This window comes from Vipera ursinii (genome assembly GCF_947247035.1).
Source record: "Vipera ursinii genome assembly, chromosome: 2".
In the NCBI taxonomy this organism is placed as follows: Eukaryota; Metazoa; Chordata; class Lepidosauria; order Squamata; family Viperidae; genus Vipera; species Vipera ursinii.
In genome coordinates, this window is record NC_139513.1 from 74,682,410 (window position 1) to 74,702,418 (window position 20,009).

The 20,009-nt window shown below is 43.4% G+C and overlaps 1 protein-coding gene across 1 annotated transcript in view; it reads right to left on the minus strand.

Annotated features, from left to right (window-relative positions):
• Positions 1-359: 359 nt before the first annotated feature.
• The window catches only part of UNC5A (unc-5 netrin receptor A), a gene marked incomplete at its 5' end in the record, with an annotated part of 105,650 nt that continues 86,000 nt past the window's right edge, over positions 360-20,009 (minus strand). Inside the window, 9 exons of the mRNA XM_083354094.1 lie at positions 360-1,404; positions 1,582-1,760; positions 5,297-5,461; positions 6,025-6,174; positions 7,748-7,981; positions 9,251-9,419; positions 10,826-10,913; positions 11,682-11,981; positions 14,081-14,269. Of these exons, the coding sequence (XP_083210220.1) occupies positions 1,239-1,404; positions 1,582-1,760; positions 5,297-5,461; positions 6,025-6,174; positions 7,748-7,981; positions 9,251-9,419; positions 10,826-10,913; positions 11,682-11,981; positions 14,081-14,269 (1,640 nt within the window). The 3' untranslated portion in view covers positions 360-1,238. The remainder of the gene's footprint in view (positions 1,405-1,581; positions 1,761-5,296; positions 5,462-6,024; positions 6,175-7,747; positions 7,982-9,250; positions 9,420-10,825; positions 10,914-11,681; positions 11,982-14,080; positions 14,270-20,009) is intronic.

Genomic DNA, 20,009 nt, shown 5'->3' on the forward strand with positions numbered 1-20,009 from the left:
AGAAAGCCAGACTTGGATAGCTGTGGTACTCCATCTTTGCAGTTTTGTTTAACATTTCTGATTCATGCTCAGAGCAAGGAGAGAAATAAACCGTTACCCCACTGCCTCTTGAATTCTCAGGCTATCATTTTTCCCAAAGAGCTTAATCCAGTTAGCTATGGTAGAGGAGGCTCATATGAAAGTAATTTCATAACCTCATCATTTCCATCTCCTTAAGGTGCTTGGGAGAGCAAGCGAATACTTCAAGCTACAAACTCTGGGTGGCTGTTTTAGAATTCATGCTTCTATCGATCAAGTATGAGCACAGATACAAGAAGCCTCATGTAGCAATATATATATATATAATTTATTTACATTCATGCCCGCCAAAACCCTGTGCGAGACGCTGATATGTACATAAGGCCAAGTGTAAATACTTGAATGCACTTGAATACAGAATAAAAAACGATCTTTACACAATACGGCATAGACCTGCCTGGTCCAGCACACGTTCACTGCACAGATCAGACTTCCACGCACACGCACAAATCCCCTGCATTTACACTGGGCAAAGGACTAAGGAGGCACAGATACAGTCACCAGGAGAGCAAGGCCCTCCTCCTTTGGTTGACCTTCTGTTTCTTCCTTGTCCCATGGGTCTCCAGGTGTCTGCAAGCCACCAACTCTTCGGCTGCCTTCTCTGACTGTGTGTCAGATACCTGGGCTGGAGCAAACATTTACAAAAATGGCTCTGGAACTATCCTGAGCTGCCCTCTTCTTTCAACTTTTATTATGGCAAAGGGCTTTCTGGGGGGATGCAGTGGACCGGATACAGATGACTCTGCTTCACAGCAAAGCTTACCTTTTATCCTGGTCACTCACATGGACTTCTGTGCTAACCATTTCCTTTCCTTTTGCTTTCCATGCTAGAGTAGAAGAAAGCTCTAGAATAATTATCCAAGCCAGATGTCAGCATTATCAGACTTGCTTGCCAGCCAACTTGGTAGAAAAATAGACCTACCACCCCAACCAGTTCCAGAACTGCTTTGGTAGCAGCAGAGTAGGGATTTGGTAGCCTTTTCCATGGCTTCTGGAGACTCAGCCCAGTGTGTTTGCCTTCTGGCTGAATTTGGCACAAGGATCAGATAGGGCACACAGGCATATTCAAAACAGGACAAGTACAGGTGCTGTGTCCCTTGAAACGGAGGTGCCCCGTATCGTCTCCAGACTTGAGGCCTGCTTTGTCCCTGCCTAGGGCTTTAGCACTCGGCTTCTGAAACCATGAAAAGGGAGCTGTCCTGCTTGCCCACTTCAGCCACAGCAGCAGCCAGCTGGTTGAGGTTTCCGTTGGGGAAGTGGCGTGCCTCCCATAAGTTCAAGATCATGGCTGTTGGGCTTGGTTTTGAAGCAAAGTAGCTGAGATGGCTGTGGAAAAAGAGGGAAAGAATACAAATAAAAACCGCCAGCGTTTCTGTGATTGCAAACCTCCCCGACACTCTTGTCAGAATTGCATGGCCCACATGACCACCCAGATCACATATTTCTCTACCAGCAAGTTCCATCTTCTGTACTGGTACGCTTTTATAGAAAGAATCCTTATACCTGTCAAGGTGCAGCTTTTGGGCTAATGCTCTCCAGTCAGCCCCACGGGCCACCGGGGCATCCAGACTACTTATGATTTTCTGGCGGATAAGGAAAGGAATCTTGAAGGCACTGGGGCCCACCAGGGCAGGAGAGCCAGCCTCATTGTCTGGGGGTAGCCAGTCCGAAAACCGTGCATCCTGAGAGAAAGAGAGAGTTATGAGGTCCTCCATTTACTCTCTTTGTGGTGAGAATTCTGGGCTGAGAAAAAGAGTTAAAAGTCTATAACAACAAGGCTATTTATTTGGTCAGATGCAGGTTTGAAAGAGAATGAAGATGCCTAACTATAATGTTATTTCTTTCCAAATATCTTCTCATTTGGCAACTCAAATTTGCTTTCTCAGACAAAATATGGAGTCTAATTATTCGACCACTCCTGTAGCTATTGAAATTTCACCAAGCACTAGTCTACACGCTTTCAAACATTTCTCCATATACTCTAAGGTTATTAGAAGCCTCTTTATGTGAAAGATATGAGTTCCCCAGCTTTATAGGCAAGGGTTTATGAAGCTAGGAAGGAGCAAAAAAAGCTATATGGCTCTTCCTTGCATTTCTGCTTCTTTGTTGACTATTAGTCCAGAGATCTGATCTGACCAAATCCATTATTGTATCTGGCATGGGACTTACTGATTTTAAGGTTAATTGGCAACACGGGCTATTAAGACAAAAATCAGAATATGGCTAAAATTCTGCATTATAAATCAACACTAAACTGATGTTCCTCATTTCTGACAATACAACAGTGGATATGGGTTTTGGGCTCCTCTTATCCAGGAACTGAAAATTTGCAATAGTGGTGAATATCTGTAGCTTGGGGGTAGGATGAGGGTGAAAGTTCATTCTCTGAGCTTGTGGGTTGGTTTCTGACCGTTTCATTACCAGACTAAAATAACATCTTCAGGGAGTTCAGGGGATGTCAGTGTCGGCGTTCTGTTTATAAGGGTTTCGTGTATGCAATCCCATCTTGTGATGGGTCAGATGTGGGTATGTCAAAAAAGGGTCTTGTAATGGGTCAGCTGATTGGGCCAGGTGTGAGTCATCCATGTGAGTCTTGTGGTGAGTCAGGTGATGGGGAAGTTACATCAGATGAGGGTCATCCAAAAATAAAATAAAATTTGGAGGTGCTGATTGGAGCGGATTGCATGGGTGGGTTGAGGGTCGGTGCTGTCCCTGATTGGCTGTGTGACTGACCCATCACAAGACCCTCACTCGACACACCCACACCTGAGCCATCATAAGACCTACTGACCACACAAAGCCCTTATAAACAGAAGATGTTACCTAGCCTGGTAATGGAACACTCGGAAATCAAACCACAAGCTCAGAGAACAAACCTTCACCCTCAAGTGAAAATTTTCTGTCTTTGGTTTTAGATGGGGGTAGCACTTTCCCCCTCAGACCTGGTATGCAATTTGGAGTCCTCTTAAACTCATAGCTCCTGCTTAAAGAAAAAGTGGCAGCCATGGTCAGATCCTTTGAGCATCTAATGTGTTAACTGCACCTGTTCCGAAATCAAAAGGTATTGCATGTGGTCACTTATGCCTTAATCACCTCTTGGCTGAGCTCAACATGGGGCTGCCCTTGAAGACCATGTGGGAGCTACTGCTAGTTCCCAGTAGGCTTCTAGATGCAATTCAAGATGCTGGTTATCGCCTACAAAGCCCTGTATGATACAGGGTAGCCTGCTTTTGGATATTTCATTTCACTCCCTACGTTCCAACAAAGTGGGCATGACACACGGGGAGAAAAGGGACATAATATAGTTGAGAATGCAGGCCAGTCACCTTGGCTCATGAACTGTAACTTAGGAAGTCAGGAATATTTGCCAGAAAAGATCTGTAATTACTTTCTGAGCACATAGATGACTGCAGCCAACTTACAACCCTGGCACTGGCTTTTACAATTAAAAAAAAGCAGGTGGAAGGATTTTATACAAGACAAAATACTGTGGCACAAATCTGCTCTGATGTCTACTGTTAAGTATGTTCAGTAGGATCTCTATGAGATCATACCCAATATTCTAGCTACAAAGCCACACAAGGAACATGAAAGCTATTCAAAGTTATTGAAAGGTATTCAAGATGATGATGGTGATGATGACAATATAATAATAATAATAATAATAATAATAATAATAATAATAATAATAATAATAATAATAATAATAATAATAATAAAACAACAACTGGAGCACCACTTGAACACCATTGGCATTGACAAATTCGCCATTAGTCAATTTCAAAATACGGCCTTCCTAGGAAATGCTTCCATCCTGCAATGATATCTGTAATACCATCAAACATCCACATCTGCCTATCCCAGGTCCTTGGTAAGGACTCGATAGGTAGTCAAAAATGCCAAATCCAGTCTGAACATCTGGCTGACTGTGTGATTAATATAATAATAATAATAATAATAATAATAATAATAATAATAATAATAATAATAATAATAATAATAATAATAATATGATGATGATGAGTCTTCGGAGAAGGGCGGGATATAAATGGAATTAAAATAAATAAAATAAAATAATAATAATAATAATAATAATAATAATAATAATAATAATAATAATAATAATAATAATAATAATAAAAAGTTGGAAGGGACCTTGGAAGTCATCTAGTCCAACCCCCTGCTCAGGCAGGAAACCTTATACCATCTCAGACAAATGGCTGTCCAGTCTCTTCTTAAAAACTTCCAGTGTTGGAGCATTCACCACTTCTGGAGGCAGGTTGTTCCACTGGTTAATTGTTCTAACTGTCAGGAAGTTTCTCCTTAGTTCTAGGTTGCTTCTCTCTTTGATTATTTATTTATTTTATTTATTTTTATTAGATTTATATACCGCCCTTCTCCCGAAGGACTCGGGGCGGTGTACAGGGCAATTAAAACACAATATACAATACACAAAGTTAAAAATAAATTAAATTAAATAGCCCTAACAAGAAAACACATTCTAAAAATTTAAAATTTAAAATTTAAAATCCCAATGCCTCAGTACAGGCCAGCAAGCTCAAATAACCAAGTTTTCAGGTCGTGGCGAAAGGAGCGAAGGTCAGGAGCCATCCAGAGCTCAACAGGGAGCTGGTTCCAGAGGGCAGGCGTGCCCACAGAGAATGCTCTCCCCCTGGGGGCCGCCAGTCGGCATTCCCTGGCCAACGGCACCCTGAGGAGGCCCTCTCTGTGGGAGCGCACAGGATGATGGGAAGTTGACGCCGGCAGAATCCGGACCCATGCTATTTAGGGCTTTATAGGCCATCACCAGCACCTTGAATCTCACCCAGAAGACAACTGGAAGCCAATGCAGCTCGCGGAACAGAGGTGTTACATGGGAGTATCGGGAGACCCCCATCACAACTTGCGCAGCCGCATTCTGCGCCAGTTGGAGCCTCCGAGTTGAAGAAGCTGAAGAAGCTTCTTGGATGAAAAACATCTTTGAAGAGAAAAAAGTCAAACAAAACATCTTTGAAGAGAAAAAAGTCCAATTGCCTCATGAAAAAGCACCTTTGGGACATTCAAAAGATAGGTAATAGGTACTTGGTAAAATACCTGCTGAGCTCCACTGTGTGATTAACAGGGCTCATCCAGTCTAATCCCTCCTCTGCCAGCATGGGAGACCCAGCCAAAAAGTTAACAGAAGTTCTCACAGTCTCCCTTGTATTCTTGCCCTTACCTTGGCAATGTTGAAGTCAATATTGAAGCTTTGCCCATCACCCTCCACCTGCCAGATCCAAATTTTGCACGCCAATTGGCATGTGTTGGTGCTGAGTCGCTCCAGTGTGAAGGTACAGTGTAGGTAGGGCTGCAGCCCACTCCAAAGATGGTAGAAGGGAATTTCCTGCAAGGGAAAAGGCCAGATACAAATTACAGGATGATGTTTGTCTAAAGGATTTTGAAAAGGCTTCTTGGCGGAAGCTACAAGCAAGTGCCAACAGCTTCAGACTGAACCAAGTACAGGTTGGTACCACGCAGCAGAATACATAACTGCTGTCAGTTCCCAAACTGACTAATAACTGGATTTTTCAGCAACGTGGATTCAAAGAGGAAAGGTGATTTGGAACAGGGGTACGCGTTCACGTTGCATTTCTAAACAATTGTTTGGAGAAGCCGTATCGAATCCAGGAAACAACAGGGTTGACTTAAGGAGGCAGTAACAAGTGTGGTGTGTGTGTGGCTCATATATTCCAAATCGCTTTTTAAACTGCTGAAAAAGAACAGACTTCCTTGGTGTGAGAAGGTGGTACTCCTGTGCTATAGATAGGTTGCTAGCTACAGCTCTGTTCACATTCGGTAAAGAATGTGGACCTAAAAGGGCAAGAGTGACTCTTGCAATTTCAGACAAAAGAATCCGTATTGTCTTGCCTTGGATAAAAATAACCCCAGGATCAGTAGAAAGCTTGCCTGATAGCTGACTAGAAGCTTGCTTTTCCACAGTGAGCTGGGCACGTCATGGATGGAAAGACGGAGATTGTGATAACTGTCCTTGAAGTGCAAGATTCGCGGTGCACCGATCAGCTGTCCACCCATTTGCTTCTCTATTTGCACCACTTCCTGTAATGGTACGAACACACGGGACATACTTAAGTGATGGGGATTAAAGAAGCAAATACTGTCCTAGGATTATTAAGCTACAGTTCAGGTCTCGAGAGTATAAAATTAGTGGTGGTGGTGAAAAAAGTGTGTACACTTGGGTTTGTGGGTGTGTGATGGCATTCCACACATGTCTAAATGAACAGGAATTAAACTAGTTGTAGATATTATGTGAGACTCTCTAAGCCAGGGGTCAGCAACCTGAAAAAGTGAGAGCCACTTGGAACCGGTTCCCTCACAAAAGGGGTTTTTTCTGGACTCCACATGGCAGAGGACTGGGAGCTGCAGGAGATGGCTGAAAGAGCCGCATGCGGCTCCGGAGCCGCAGGTTGCAGACCTGTGCTCTAAGCTGAAAGTTTTGCCCACTGACTGAAGAGATGCTAAACCTGACTCTTCAAAGAAGTATCATGATCGTAGAATCTTTGCATTTTGGCGTTTATTTATGCATAAAATTTATAGACTGACCAATCACTCAAGTGACTTACAATTAAAATATTACCCACAAAGCACTAAGAGAGTCAAGTTAGTCCCAGAAACATTACATAACCCAAGAAAAACCTTTGTTCTGCCTCGGTTAAACAGCCAAGTTGTTTTTGCATCTTTTTTTCTAGATTTCTTAAAATGTACATTCTTAATGGGGCAGCAAGTGGAAATTACTAAATATGGGGAGCAACTTTATCAATACAATCAATTTTCATTAAATATAAATTTAAAACACATTACATGCTTTCCTAAGCCTATCTCTCCTTTCTGGAGTCTGCTCTCTCTTCATTGGATATTGACGTGGTGGCTAGCCATCCATCCATTAGGGATGTTTTAGTCTGGATTCTTGCACTGATCCTAGGGTTGGACTGGTTGAGCTAGAAGGTCACTTCCAGCTCCGTTATGTTGTGGAGTTCAGTAGCTTGAATCTAAACCATGGGGATTCTGCACTGTGGAAACAAAATTCCTGAATTGAAAATATTAGCATATTAGAAGAAGATATTAGGGTTATTATGGGAAGGCTGAACAGTTGCATAGGGAGAAAGAAATTAGGTTTCTTGTGTAGAATAATGAACAATTCCCCTTTGTAAGAGGCTTCACCACGTACTCTGCCTCTACCATCAAGGTCAGCCAGTTGCCTGGATTAGCCACTCTTCTCACTGAAAAAAGCTTTGGGGTGTGTGTGCTACATGTACACCAAAACAACCGCTACTTAGGGAAGCAAAAGGCGCAGGCAGTCATTCAACTACTTAAAAAGTGTGTCACCTTTACGCTTCGCTGCATTGTTGCAAAGGGGCTCTCTGTCCCACTGATGAAATGGAGTACTCCACTGAAGATCTGCAGAGCCGTAATCCTGCAGTTAGGCTAGGGATTGTTTTATTAATGTTGTGCTCTGGCTGCGTGATCAAAAGTAGTGAAACTACTCAAGTACAAATGAACAGATAACGAGTCCTTGAAAGTAGTAAAAAAAAAATATGTACTCCAACATATGTGAGATTTACGGAAGAAGGCTCCAAGGGACTACACACGGAAGAGTTTCCTGATGGAGTACCTTAAGTGCATCACGAGTATCACTGAGGCAATATACACGGACATCATATTCCAGCCCAGTACAAGTTGTAGGGGCAAAGAGAACCAGTTTCAGGCGCTTCGAAGCAGCCATGCTGAGTGATTCTCCCACCAACGCAAAGCGGCCCAATTGCTCTGTGAAGATGTAGCAAGCTTGGGGTTCCAACTGGCAATGGTAAAGTTCAGAAGGTCCTGGCTCTCCCAACTGCAGTACGTCCTAAAAAGGTGGAAAAGGAAGAAAATCGCCACATCAGGAAAAAGAGAAATGGCAAAAGAGCAGAACTTTCACATGGATATCAGAGAGGAGAGAGAGGGGGGGAGGGAGGGAGGGAGGGAGGGAGAGAGAGAGAGAGAATTAGGGCAAATCCAGAAATAGTAGAAGAGGGTGCCTAATGAACGTGTGACAAAGGACGGCAGGTTGACATATGACTTGGCACAGGTGGGGGTCACAACAGTGCTTCACTGGTCTATCTAGTAAGAACTGCCGCTTAAGCCTGAGTGAAACAGGTTTTTTTAGCAGCATCCACACTGTTTGCATTGCATTCAGTTGCTCTAACAACCCAGGTTGCATCCAAACACTCACTGCAGGACACAAACTAGAACGGCCTCCTCTCAGAAGCCTGTGAGATTCACTTTTGGGATCACACAAACCCGTTAGATTCAATCAGAAGTGCAACAGGGCTAGGTATACTCTGCAAAAAAGCAATACCAAACAGTGGAGTGCATGAGGCAAAATTTAGGTTTCATTATTTTTTTAAAAAAACAAGGCAAAGACCTAGCTTTAGGAATGCAAAAATAGTCTTTAAACGATATCCAAGGAAACCAGATAAATGATTGATTCATGACATTTTTGGGGGGGAGGGGGGGTGTCAGTGCTATTCTTGGTTGTTTACTTATATTTATTTGGATTAGTTCTGAGTATCTCATCACTGGTGTTATCTGAGAAAAGAATAATCATACATGCAATGCAAAATGAGAAATCAATGCATAAATAATAACATAGCACCGAAGACATAATCCACTTAGACAAAAATATAACAAAACCCTTTTGCAGCAAAACAGACCAATTATATAAAAGCAATGATTAAATAATTAATATCCATTTGAGGATATTTTGACATTAAATTAAGAAAAAAAGGACTTCACCTGGTGCGAAAATATATTAATATAGACACCAAGCAGGTTTTCCAGGGAGAATTCTGAGCGACTATTATCAAGAAGACCCTTACTGTTGTGGCTGCTTTCCAGAGTAAGGGGACCCTTGGATCTTAACATTAGATGATCTTAGGCCCCAAGTGCTAGGAACTAAGTAGAAACAATACGTGTTTTGCAAAACAAAACAAGACGGGCTACTTGATTTTCACATGATTTTATAGGTTGCTAAATGTAGTGTATTTGGCATGACGGTCATCTGTTTTGCATAAAATAGTCCTGGTGTTGCAACAACCCTTGTGTTGCTCAACATGCACTCCAGGCTAGGCCTCACCTCCCATGTGCCCTCACAGGACTGCTTCTTGAGGCGCAGGTTCCAGGTCTCAGGGTTTGGCTCCACACAGTGATCTATGGCTAGGATAACAGGTCTGGTGAGCAGCACCCCCGGAGGGCCACAACTAACAATGGGGCTCAGTAAAGTCTGGCAGCCTGCCAGCGGAAGCCTTGGCAAGAGAGAGAAGCATCAGTAATACAGAGAAGGGGCTTAAGAACTCCCCCACTTCCATGCTCCAGTCAGCACCATCAGCTAATTTCTCTTGACCATAATCCCAGTTGAAACGGAAAAGAAACAGGATCTGCCACCCCATTAATTCAGGAGGGGATATATAGCAGGAAGAAGTAGAATGGGGTTAATATCAGCAAGTATTATGACAATAATATACCCAGAGATGATTCTTTGGTTTTAGAGATTAGGAGTTATCAAGAAGTGCACCAAAGATAAGCATTAATACAATAATCCTGGCAACAGCAGAACTGTGCCCATTATGGCAAGGGATTATCACTGGGGAATTTCTGCCAAGAAGAAACCCCAAAAGAGTTTTGACAATACAGCAACAAATGGCATTGTTGAGCATCTTTCTTCCAGCCGAAACTTGAAAAAAAAAAGGATCGGGACATGACTGGTAGTTAAGCTCTGGTAGCCAGTTATTCCACTTTGGGCAGCCTGCAGGGAGCTTTCTGCTGGCAGCTCCACTATATTTTTTTTTAACAAGGCCATTATCCTGAATGCTTGAGGGCAGGCCCAATTTAGACATCCCCATCAAATCTATTGTCTCTGCCCTTAGACAGCACCAAGGGGATTCTGGCAACTAAATATGCCCACATGGCAGCTAGCTTACCTATGCTTGACACAGCCCTGAGCAATGGGAACAAGGAAGAATGAGTTGCAAAGAACCAGGAGACAAACATTAAAGAGAAGAATATTTTTTTAAATGTCATGGACACCGCAACATAAATACCTCTACAAATGGCTCGGTGATCCTAATAAAGGTTGTATCATCTTTTATCATATTATCTTCCCCTATGAGCTTGATGTGGGAAACGTTTCCACTCCTTTCAATGAAAACTATTTTCATGCCTATCTTCAAGACTGCCTCTGGCCCTATGAACTCGTAAGTGAATTTACTGTTTATTTTACATCAGTGTTTATTTCAGGCCATATCACGGTATGCTTGAGAACGTCAACAATACAAAGGGTTGCGATTACCGTTAAAGGAGACAGTGTTGTCTATGTATACAGCGGCACCCACTACATCAGCTGACAAATCCTGTCCATCTGCAAGACTATGGCATATATCAGTTGGCACACAGGTACCCACAATATCCTTTGAATGTCATAGGGGTATATACCTTGTTTCAAATTAGAGGACATAAAGTGCATAGGCTTGTCAGGGTTTCCAATGAAGTTTTATGAAAATGGAGACACGTTGTGGGTATGATAAATTACAGGTAATTATAGCTGAGTCGGAAACGACTAGCACGCATGTGCGGGGGAACCTTTACCTTTACTTTTATAGCTAAGTTAGTGTCCCAGGATTTCTAGGTTTTTTTCAGGAAATGAGATATGTACCTCACATCCTCTTGCTTGTGCAGTGTTAGGTAGATTTCATAGATTTTCCCCCGTGGGATGGCATCAGGTGGGATGAGCAAGCTGACACCTAAAAGACAGAGACGAGATGGCTCAATGGGTACAGCCCACTGCTTGCAGGCAAGCTGATACTGAAGAATGGGTTTTGGTCAAAGGCTGCTTAGCTAAAAGAGGCAGAGGACATCTTAGGGGCTGCCACAAAGAAGAGGGAGTCAAGCTATTCTCCAAAGCACCTGAAAGCAGGACAAGAAGCAACGGATGGAAACTAGTCAAGGAGAGAAGCAACCTAGAACTAAGGAGAAACTTCCTGACAGTTAGAACAATTAACTAGTGGAACAACCTGCCTCCAGAGGTGGTGAATGCTCCAACACTGGAGGTTTTTAAGAAGAGACTGGACAGCCATTTGCCTGAAATGGTATAGGGTTTCCTGCCTGAGCAGGGGGTTGGACTAGATGACCTCCAAGGTCCCTTCCAACTTCTTCTTCTTCTTCTTCTTCTTCTTCTTCTTCTTCTTCTTCTTCTTCTTCTTCTTCTTCTTCTTCTTCTTCTTCTTCTTCTTCTTCTTCTTCTTCTTATTCTTATTATTATTATTATTATTATACCCCTCTTTATAAGAAATCCTAGGGGGAAACAACGTATCTTCCTCTGTTGAGCTTATCTATGGAAGTATTTCTTTCCCCATGTAGGAATCCAGCCTAGAAAGAAAAACCCTTTCCCTTGGTTGCATGTGCTTAAGTAATGATCCAGAAGAGAATTAGAGAATCAGAAAGCTTTGTTGCTCCACGGTAGCCACCCTCCATATAGTCAGCCCTATATTTTCCCTACTTGTCAACCTTACCTGTGTTGGGTATCATTAAACGTCCACCCAAGAAGTTGAATGTTCCATACGCCATGTTGGCAGCACCCCTGGGTAAAGAGCGGAAGAAACTCTGGGTAGAGAATCGTGAGACAAAGTCTACTGGATCAGCACTGGAAGAGCTGTGGTGAAGAGTGTGGCGTCCGCTGCCCAGGGGGCTGAGCAGGTGCCCATTGCCAATCTGGAACTTGCCAGGCCCATCCTGGCGTGGACACAGTGAGCCTTGGTAGGTCATGGTAGTGGTGCTCAGATCAGGCTGGATTGTCAATAGGTGGGAATTATCTGTGTGAGAGAAAAATGGAGATGATAATGGGATCAGTTGGGGTGGTAAAGACACACATCTTGTTTCAAAACATTAAAAAAAATCTTCCTTGGCAGCAAGGAAAACCTAGCTCAATCTTAATATTGCAGAAAGCTAGATTACTTTATAGATGCAAATGCAGATATTTTGAGTCACCTCAGGTATGTAGCAGCCTAATCACAAAACATTATCTCATCAGACAGTATTGCATAAAATACATTAACCAGCAGGGGTAACAGACTGTTGCAATGACCCGAGAAACAAAGATCTCTGTTCAGACCATCATTTTCTGCATTAATAAGGTTATGCATTTTATTTCCCAAAGACAGCTTTTTAAAGATGCAATGTAATCTCCTTTTTTAGACTCACGAGTTTTGGGTTAATAGAGCTTACAGAAACCATCTGTGCAGTCCAAATGTAGATCAACAGAATACACGTGTCATTTTAATATCTTGTCACTTATCAGACTGTAAAAAGGAATGTTTCCAAGATCATGAGTCACAGTAAGGGATGATGGTGTAATAAAGGGATGCTTTTTTGACCTGCAACTAAACTGTCCATATGTGTGAATGTATGTGCATTCTATGGCTTGATTCCAAAAGGTCAAATATTTGTCTTGATGGATATGTGTGTGTGGCATTTTGTATAGAGGACTCTTTGAATAAATCTCAAGAGCAAAATAAACATTTGATTACATTTATGAGATTCCTTCCCTATGGTTTAGTCTGGCTTCACAAAGGAGGGTATTTGACTAATCAGCATAACTGAGATATACCAGAAAGAGACTTACATATATTATTTCTGCAGCGGCTTCACACCAGAAGTAAATGTTTCTTATCTAATGGAAAATCTGCTCTCCTAACCTTGTTCTGTAAGACTGGAGTATCACCTAGCATGAGTTTTGGGTAGTGAGCAACCAGAAGAATGTTCTTGTAGTTTTGCACAGTCCCCTCTTTAGAGAAGCTCTTAGAGACAACAGGAAACTACTACATCAGTCTTCCCCAGAGTAGCACTCCTTAGCAACAAGATAATGGCATCTGCAAAAGCTACACCTAGCACTTTGGAAGACTGTAGACAAGGCATGGCTGCCCAGCCATGATAAAGGCTTCTGACAGGTCAGTTTCTGAAGTCTTGGTAGTGTCTCTCCTTGGTAGTTGTGGCTTCCAGCTGGCAAGAATTAGGATAACAAACATTCAAGAGTAGAATAAAATGGTTTTTTTGTTTCACCTGAAAGCCGCACTTCCATCTGGGTTGTACAAGGAGCCAGGCCAAAAAAGTTGGAAAATTTGGTGGGGAAAAAAAAGTTAAAATGGGTAGGCCAAATCAAACTCATCCCCTTTCCCTTTCTCCTTTCCCTCTCACATGTTAGGAATGCAGTTTGGATTTATTAAAAACTATTTGTATCATGAATGTTCAAAAGCCACCTAAACTCACTTTGGTGAGATTAGTGGCATGCAAGTTTAGTAAACAAATAAATGAAAAGGTGTCGAAACCGAGAACCCACATCCCAGCCTTGAAGCTTCTTAAACCATGCTGTTTTAGGCTTATCTTTTGTTTTAGTTGGCTGCAATAGGATACACATGAATTTTGAAGGATGCGGTACACCATGCTGAAATTTAACTTATGTAAAGCTTTTCACTTAAGCTATTGGAAGACTTTTTTCAAATCTAATTGCTATAGTTATGAAGAAGAGAAAGGTCAGGTGAGCAAAGTCCACTTGTAGGCCAGCAAACCTTTACCTTCTACAATTTATATCTCGTCCGCAAAGCAGCTGTTGCTGTATTTATCCTGCATGTTTCCACTGCTCATGTTCCTCTTTTACTGATATAATAAAAGTTTAAAATTTTCAGAGGCATGTTCAGAGGCATTGCTGTTACATCCTTCCTTACTCCCACGGAAAGATGAATGAAAGAAAAACCACCTCTCTAAGAAAACCAGGCCAATTTACAGAAGATTTGAATGTGGTTCCAAAATGACTGCTTGCCCAAGTGGTACCACTTATCCACATTCCTGAACCCCAAAGGATTAGTATCTACCATGTAACACTTAAAGAATGTGCCAAGAGCAGAGAGATACTCACCTGCTTTGGTAGGCTTGATGCCAACTGGCTGGAAGCCAGCAGTGAGAATAGAAGAGTCAGCTACATCTGAATCCAACCCTTCCTTCTTCCGGCAATAGACAAGGGTCACCACTAGAAGCAGCAATACCAAGCAGACGGCTACAGCAATCAAGCCAACATACAGAGCCACATCCTCAGAACCACCAGTTTCTAGAAAGGAGAACATAGAAGGGATGCACAGTGAATCCAATGCCAAGCTCCAGTATGCAGAAGGAAATAATCTTGTTTGCTCTAGAACAGTGATGGTGAAAATTTTGGAGACCGAGTGCCCAAACTGCAACCCAAAAACCACTTATGTATCGTCGGGTGCCGGGTGGGTGTGGCCCATTGGGTGGTTTGGCCAATTGGGTGGGCATGGCCCATTGGTTGGGCATGGTAGCAGCAGACTGGGTGGGACTAAAAAGTTCAATCAATCAATTCCAACTTTGCAAGATCTTTTTTTTTCCTGCGAGAAGTTGAAATTGATTGATTGATTGAACCTTTTTTTTTGCACATGGCGGCGGAGGCCTAAAGCGAAAAGGTTTTTATAAAACCCAGCTGAAGGCCTAGGACTGGGGTGACAGCGCGCATGCCCACAGAGGGCTCTGCGTGCCGCCTGTGGCACCTGTGCCATAGGTTTGCCACCACGGCTCTAGAAGAAAGAACCTAAGACTCATTGACATAATGTGCAAGGTCTGTTATCCATGTAGTCTGTGAGGGAATGGAATTTTTAGGAAAGAGATCTGGATTGGGGTGCATTGCTTCTCATTGGGCTGATCATATACGGCCCATCAAGGCTTTTGCGCCTGCACTCTGTTTTTCAGAAGAAATTTCTGGTTGACCACTTCCTTGCAGCCATAGGTCTATCCTCATACAGAGAGCATTTTGGAGAGAAAAGGTAAAAGAATAAGAGAACTCCAGGACCCAGAAACTTAATTTCAGTTTTCAACTTAGAAACATAGGACAAAATTTTCAGGAAGGCTCTTAAGAGAAATTCAGACGGAAGCTTCAAAACCAGCAGTATATTTTAGGAATGTTTGTAATGGTCAGCTTTCATAATAGCTAAAATAATGCTATCAACACAGAAGGTGGGGGAAGAGATTCCCCTAAGACAGGGGTAGGTAACCTTGGCTCTTTTATGACTCGTGGACTTCAACTCCCAGAATTCTGGGAGTTGAAGTCCACGAGTCATAAAAGAGCCAAGGTTGCCTACCCCTGTCCTAAAAATGTATTATCAACATATTTAACACATAACCCCATTTAATTAAATAGCCTTCCCTAACATGATTCTTTTCAGATGTGCTGCATTTCAAACTTACCTTGTTTGGGGAAATGTTGACAGTGAAACCTACCCTATCTGAAGGACACTAGTGGCTGATTTACAATAGTAACCAATGTTAGCCAGGGATCTGTTTGTCTCTCAAACAGAATGCTGGACTGGGATGTGAAGGAGGGAAGGCTCCTGTTTCCCTGCTCTCCCCACCCTGTCCTGATGAAAAGCTGTTGCGTTATTTTTTAAATAATGTATATGCAGGTTCTTATTCTCATAGAAACACATTATATATTAAGGAAAGAACAGAACCGCCACACACCAATACCTTCTACCAGCCTCCTTAGGTTGTGTAGGATATCAATATGGGTTACTGAAAGTTCCAATGGGACTAGGAGGGATGCATAACCTCCATTTAGATCCTGCTAAAGATCTGACAGCTTTTCAAGGTAGTCTAGACCAGGTGTCCCCAAAACCTGGTCCGTGGACCAGTACCGAGCCGCGGCACACCAGCAAACAAGCAAAGCCCCATCCATGGGATGCAGACAGCACACGCTCCGGTCCGTGGAAAAACCTTTCTCCACGGAACTGGTGCCTGGTGCCCAAAAGGTTGGAGACCTCTTCTCTAGAAAGGAAACCAAAATCATGAGTATAATGCTACCTTTATTGTAAGGCTACAATAAGAGAATCTTGCAAGTCTGAAAACACTTCCCCCTTCCCTGCCTTAACTTTCCATAGAAATAGAGAAGATCCCTTCAAAGATGTTTTTTTCCCCATCCCATTTGGGACTCAGACTTAGTTTATCAGATCACATCCGGGATACCTCAGGGACCACCTGCTGCCGGCATCAACTCCCCTCCGCCCTGTGCGTTCCCACAGAGAGGGCCTCCTCAGGGTGCCGCCAGTCAAGGAATGCCGACTGGTGGCCCCCAGGGGGAGGGCCTTCTCTGTGGGCGCTCCGGCATTATGGAACCAACTGCCGGTGGAGCTCCGGACGGCATCAGACCTCCGAACTTTCCGTCGTGGCCTGAAGACCCACCTATTTGAAATGGCTGGTCTGGCTTGACGGGGGATTATGGGTTTTAATTTGTCGTTTTAGATTTGTATTACGGTTTTTAACTGGGCATGGGTTTAATCTTTTTTAATTTTTGTATTGTCTTTTTTATATATGCCCTGTGAACCGCCCTGAGTCCCTACCAAGGAGAAGGGCGGTATACAAATTAAATAAAACTTGAAACTTGAAACTTGAACTGTCTAGTCTGTGACTCCTCGTCTAATTTCTCAAAGTTACTCTTGCAGATCATTACAAGATCATCCACATAAGCAATTAATGCCATCTCCATTCCTGCCCAGAGTTGAAACCTGACTGAAAAGGGTACAGGTAATCATTTCCTCTAAAATGCTCTGTACTTGTACACAGAAGTTAAAAACAGGAAGGTAGTTGTCAAGTACAGACGGACCCAGAGAGAACCTCTTAAGGAGAGGGCACACCACGGTCTTTTTCAGGTCTGTTGGCATCCTCCTCACCCAAAAGGAAGCACATTTTGGAACCAACGTGACATGCTCTCCCATATGCCATAGGAGGCCACAGATAAGCTGAAGTCACCTGAGACTTAATTAAATATGGTGAGCTATTGTCCCAATCAGTCCAACAGATTTTGCCCATGAAAAGTCAAGACTTCAGCAAATCTGAAGGACTTTTATTGGAAAAGTGCTGTGCTATGTAAACTGGTCACAATGGCCAGTACCATACCCTCCAAAAAGAGGTTGTTCACCCTAGATCAGGGGTGTCAAACTCAATTTCATTGAGGGCTGAATCAGCATTAGGGTTGCCCGCAAAGGGCCGGTTGCTGTCCCCCTTTTTCCCCCTCAGGCTTGCCCCACAGAAGCCTTTCTTATTCTATCCCCTTCTCACCCTTAGGCTTGCCCTACCAACATCTCTCCTCTCCTCCCTATCGCCTTCTCTCTCCCCTCTTTCCTCCTCCTTCCCAACCCCCCCCTTTTATATCCTCTCCCCCATGCGTTCACTCACTGCCCGGCTGGCCTTTTCACACAGCGCTCAGTAGCTGGAGCTATGTGCCCCGATTCTGGGGTCCCCACCAAGCCCTGGCAGCCCCACAGCTCTGGCTGACTCTTCCCCCAAAGACTGCATGTGGCTGCCGGCCACCCCGAAGGCCACCAGAAGCCCCGATCAGCTGGAACAGCTGGCACTGATCCCGGGGCCTCAGAAGAGCCCCAACAACACTGCAGCTCCAGCTGACTTTCCCCAAGGCCTTTCTGACGCCGCCTGCGGTTCACACACACCCGCTCCTGCCCGTTACATACTCAATCATCTACTACTACTAGTCTGCTTGCAGGCTAGATCTAAACACGTCATGGGCCAGATTTGGCCTGCGGGCCTTGAGTTTGACATGTTTGCCCAGGATGAAGCCACTGATTAACAGCCTATCAATGAAATGAAGCAGGAGAAATTGTAACAATTCACCTCCCTTTTTGCCACAGTAAGGCTGTAACTTGAGCTTCTACCTGTGCTCAGTAAAAATCACTTTTCATCTTCTTCCACTGGGTGCTTTATGTGTACATCTGGCACTTCGTCTCCCAGAGGTCCCTGCTATTCAGGGCCAGCAAACAAAGAAAGCCTGCTCAGAAGCAATCCCAACAAGTGTCTAGTTTTCCTCATGATTCTGGAGGCTAACTGCAAACTCAGTGGAACTGCCTGCAAGGTCACAGGGAAAACTCCTGTGTCTGGAACTATTCCAGATCTAAGACACGTTGGGCTAATCAGTCCATTCACCCAGCATGGACCCAGATGATGGTGTCTGACATGGCAAAAGGCTCAGAGAGGCAAGCTCTGTATTCAGATCACTACACCACTGCTTCAAGGCAAAAGCAAGATTCAGCATGTTAAGCTTGAGATTTCCTTGGACAAACACAAGGTCTTCACGTACACTTAAGCTTCACCTGACACAGACCCAAGAGTCTGGAAATTAAAATCACACAAAAGTTAGAGAGACTCCAACACTAGTCCCATGAGAAGGTCGAGCAACTTAGGCAGGGATTCTATCAGGCAGCAGGGTGACCTTTACATAAGCAAGATCGGGACTTGTCCCTTTGCCCCAATTTATAAATATTCACACATGGCCATCTCTAAAGTAGAATCCTTGGTCATAAACAAGATATTTTTAAGGATCAGCACCGGCTTGGAGTCTAGATTGGTGGTACCCCTGAACGGTGGGAAAGTTTGTCCACGAGGTTCATAATTCTCACTTCATTGAACCAGGTCTGTGGATGTGGATGAACAAGGTCTTATTGCAAGTAGACTTGATGTTTACCACCAATCTTAACCAGCAATCCTAAGCCTGAGGTCCAGCTAGGAGGTCACAGGCTCGTAGTGGGAATGAGCAGCAAGTTGTCAATCTCCCTTCTCCTGTAACCATAAACCTGGCAATTCTCATCATATTACCAGTGATCCATCATATATCTATTCATTGAAAACTAAGTCTGCCAATACCTGAAAGAAAATCCCCAGTCATTTCAGCAATAATCTTCACAGAATCACATAGTCCTAGTTTGCCACAAAATGCAATTTAATCTGCCTATCAATTATTAATAATTACGATGCTAAAAATACTATTACTTGAAATCACCAAGTATAGCTAGTCATACTGATTATCAAACATCCTCCAGGCAAGCAAATTATCTTCAGTTGTTGGTGGAGACATGCCACACCATATGTTAAGCTGGGGATTATTGCTTATAACAGGCATCACAGCAGAGAATGCCATTAAGGATAGGCAAGTGAAATTGGGTTTAGAGACACCACATCCACTTCTATGTAATTTCTGAGTAAAAGCAGTAAGTCTGTATTTGGGAGAATGGATTATTTGCTCCTTGCCCTTCCCCATGCCCCCTATGAAGATGAACCAAATGTTAACTGCACAAGAAAATATGAGCACAGACTGTCCTTTGAAGCGTCCACCAAGAGGCAGACAAACAAAAGACTAGAACAGGGCTCTTCAAACTTGGCCCTTTTATGACTTGTGGACTTCAACTCCCAGAATTCCTCAGCCAGCTTTGCTGGAGTTGAAGTCCACAAGTCATAAAAGGGCCAAGTTTGAAGACCCCTGGACTAGAAGATAGGAACAAAGGGCAACATTTTTGTGTTACAAACACAAGCAGTTATGGAAATAACAGTTTATAGTAGTTTAAGAAACAATGTATGGGAAGGGAGGGAGGGAGGGAGGGAGGGAGGGAGGAAGGAAGGAAGGAAGGAAGGAAGGAAGGAAGTGGAGAGCAGGAAGGAAGGAAGGAAAGAAGGAAGGAAGGAAGGAAGGAAGGAAGGAAGGAAGGAAGGAAGGAATTTATGTGATTTAGATTTTTGCCCTGCTGTCCTTCTGAATTCCACTCCCATCCCTACCACCAGCTAGGTCAAACATTCAGGATGAGCGGCCCCAGGAGGGAAGATGAACACCGCTTTCACTTCAACTGTAAAAACATTAATTTGATATAAAAGGAAGAGAAAGGCCCTAGGAGACCTAGCAAGCTAGTTAGTTAATGAGCCAGGATGGGATCTGTCACTCACTCTTCCTCTCTCTTGTGCACGCACAGAGCTCTCCCTCCTGCAAGTCCCACGGGCTGTTC